Source organism: Egretta garzetta, unplaced genomic scaffold (assembly GCF_000687185.1).
Source record: "Egretta garzetta isolate BGI_Z169 unplaced genomic scaffold, ASM68718v1 scaffold287, whole genome shotgun sequence".
In the NCBI taxonomy this organism is placed as follows: Eukaryota; Metazoa; Chordata; class Aves; order Pelecaniformes; family Ardeidae; genus Egretta; species Egretta garzetta.
Genome location: NW_009260435.1, coordinates 10,608,652 through 10,609,859, shown reverse-complemented (window position 1 = coordinate 10,609,859; position 1,208 = coordinate 10,608,652). Strand labels below are relative to the sequence as shown.

The window sequence follows — 1,208 nt, the reverse complement described above, 5'->3', positions numbered from 1 at the left end:
TTTGATAAAGATGGCAGGGCAAGATGTTACTCTGCACTTTCTTGTGGAAGCTGCTTCTCTTCCGTGCTTCTAAAGTGAGGGAAGGTTCTGTCTGGTGTAATAATGTTCCTCGTAGGTTTCCAGGCAGTGTGTAAATATGGCTGTTTTGTTCTTACACACAACTATGCCCCAAAGGTTTTTATCCAAAATATCCTATAATTCCTAACTCTGGTACAGCTCCAAAAAGAGGAGCCCGACTGTAGGTAAAGATTCTGGGGTTATCAGTGTGTTTCTGAAAGTTGTTTTCATTGCTCTGGATCTGTGCATCATAGGCAGGTTAATTTATAGAAATGAGTCTGATATCATCTAGAACATCAGATGTTATCACCGTTTCATCTAAATTACATGGAAAGGCTGGAGTATTAAATACAGTGGTTGCTAACAGGGGAAAAAAAAAGAAATTGCAAATTTTAATGCTTGTGGTCCAATTAATTATCATCCTCCTACTTTTTTGTGTTCTTCCCAGCTTGTACTATAATATTATACATTGATAAGAGATTGAACAGTTCCACTGTGGTCCTGGTTTTCAGTTATAAAAGCACTGATCCTCGTCATCTCTTCAAAGTGAGTTTCTAGCCGTTCTTCCTAGCAGTTAGCAAGTATTGAGATTTCTGATGTTTTCAGCTGGCCCTTGCATGGATGCATTTATGAGGTCTTTTTTGAAGAAAAAGCACTGTGATTTGCCTCCCATTTTGGAAGCAGATCCCATAGTTCTGGAAAGAGCTACCGCTGCGATCCTTTGTTCTGCCATTGAATGGTGAAAATGTCTTCCCTGGATCCCTAGGGATTTGTTGCCGTTCTGTGTCTGCAAGGGCGAAATTTTCATTTATGAGAATGTTCGGCATCGGCTTACGTGCTGATGGTCGTTTGTGCTACTGCTTTTGTTAGTTCTAAATCTTAAAGGGCGAGATGTGCTATAATTGAACTTTTGATGTCCTCGCTTTGTAGTAAGAAGAATCCTTGATGACTGTGCTTTTACTGTGCAGTTCAGCCCCGTGGCAAGGGCTTACCCAGATGTGAATGATGCCGCAGGCCTCCTCTCCAGCGCCGAATCCCGCAGTTACAGCTCCAAAGCGTGCGCCGCCCGGCCCTTCCGAGCGCCGGCCGGGTGCTCCCGAAGCCTCTTCCCGGCGCTTGCCTTGCCGAGGCCGCGGTGTTCACCCCCTGCG

General features: G+C 44.5%; 1 protein-coding gene across 1 annotated transcript in view; it reads left to right on the top strand.

Annotated features, from left to right (window-relative positions):
- SCG3 (secretogranin III) overlaps window positions 1–1,208 on the top strand; it is a 32,219-nt gene that overhangs the window by 2,786 nt on the left and 28,225 nt on the right. Inside the window, exon 2 of the mRNA XM_009643856.2 lies at window positions 506–603. Within this exon, the coding sequence (XP_009642151.1) occupies window positions 506–603 (98 nt within the window). The remainder of the gene's footprint in view (window positions 1–505; window positions 604–1,208) is intronic.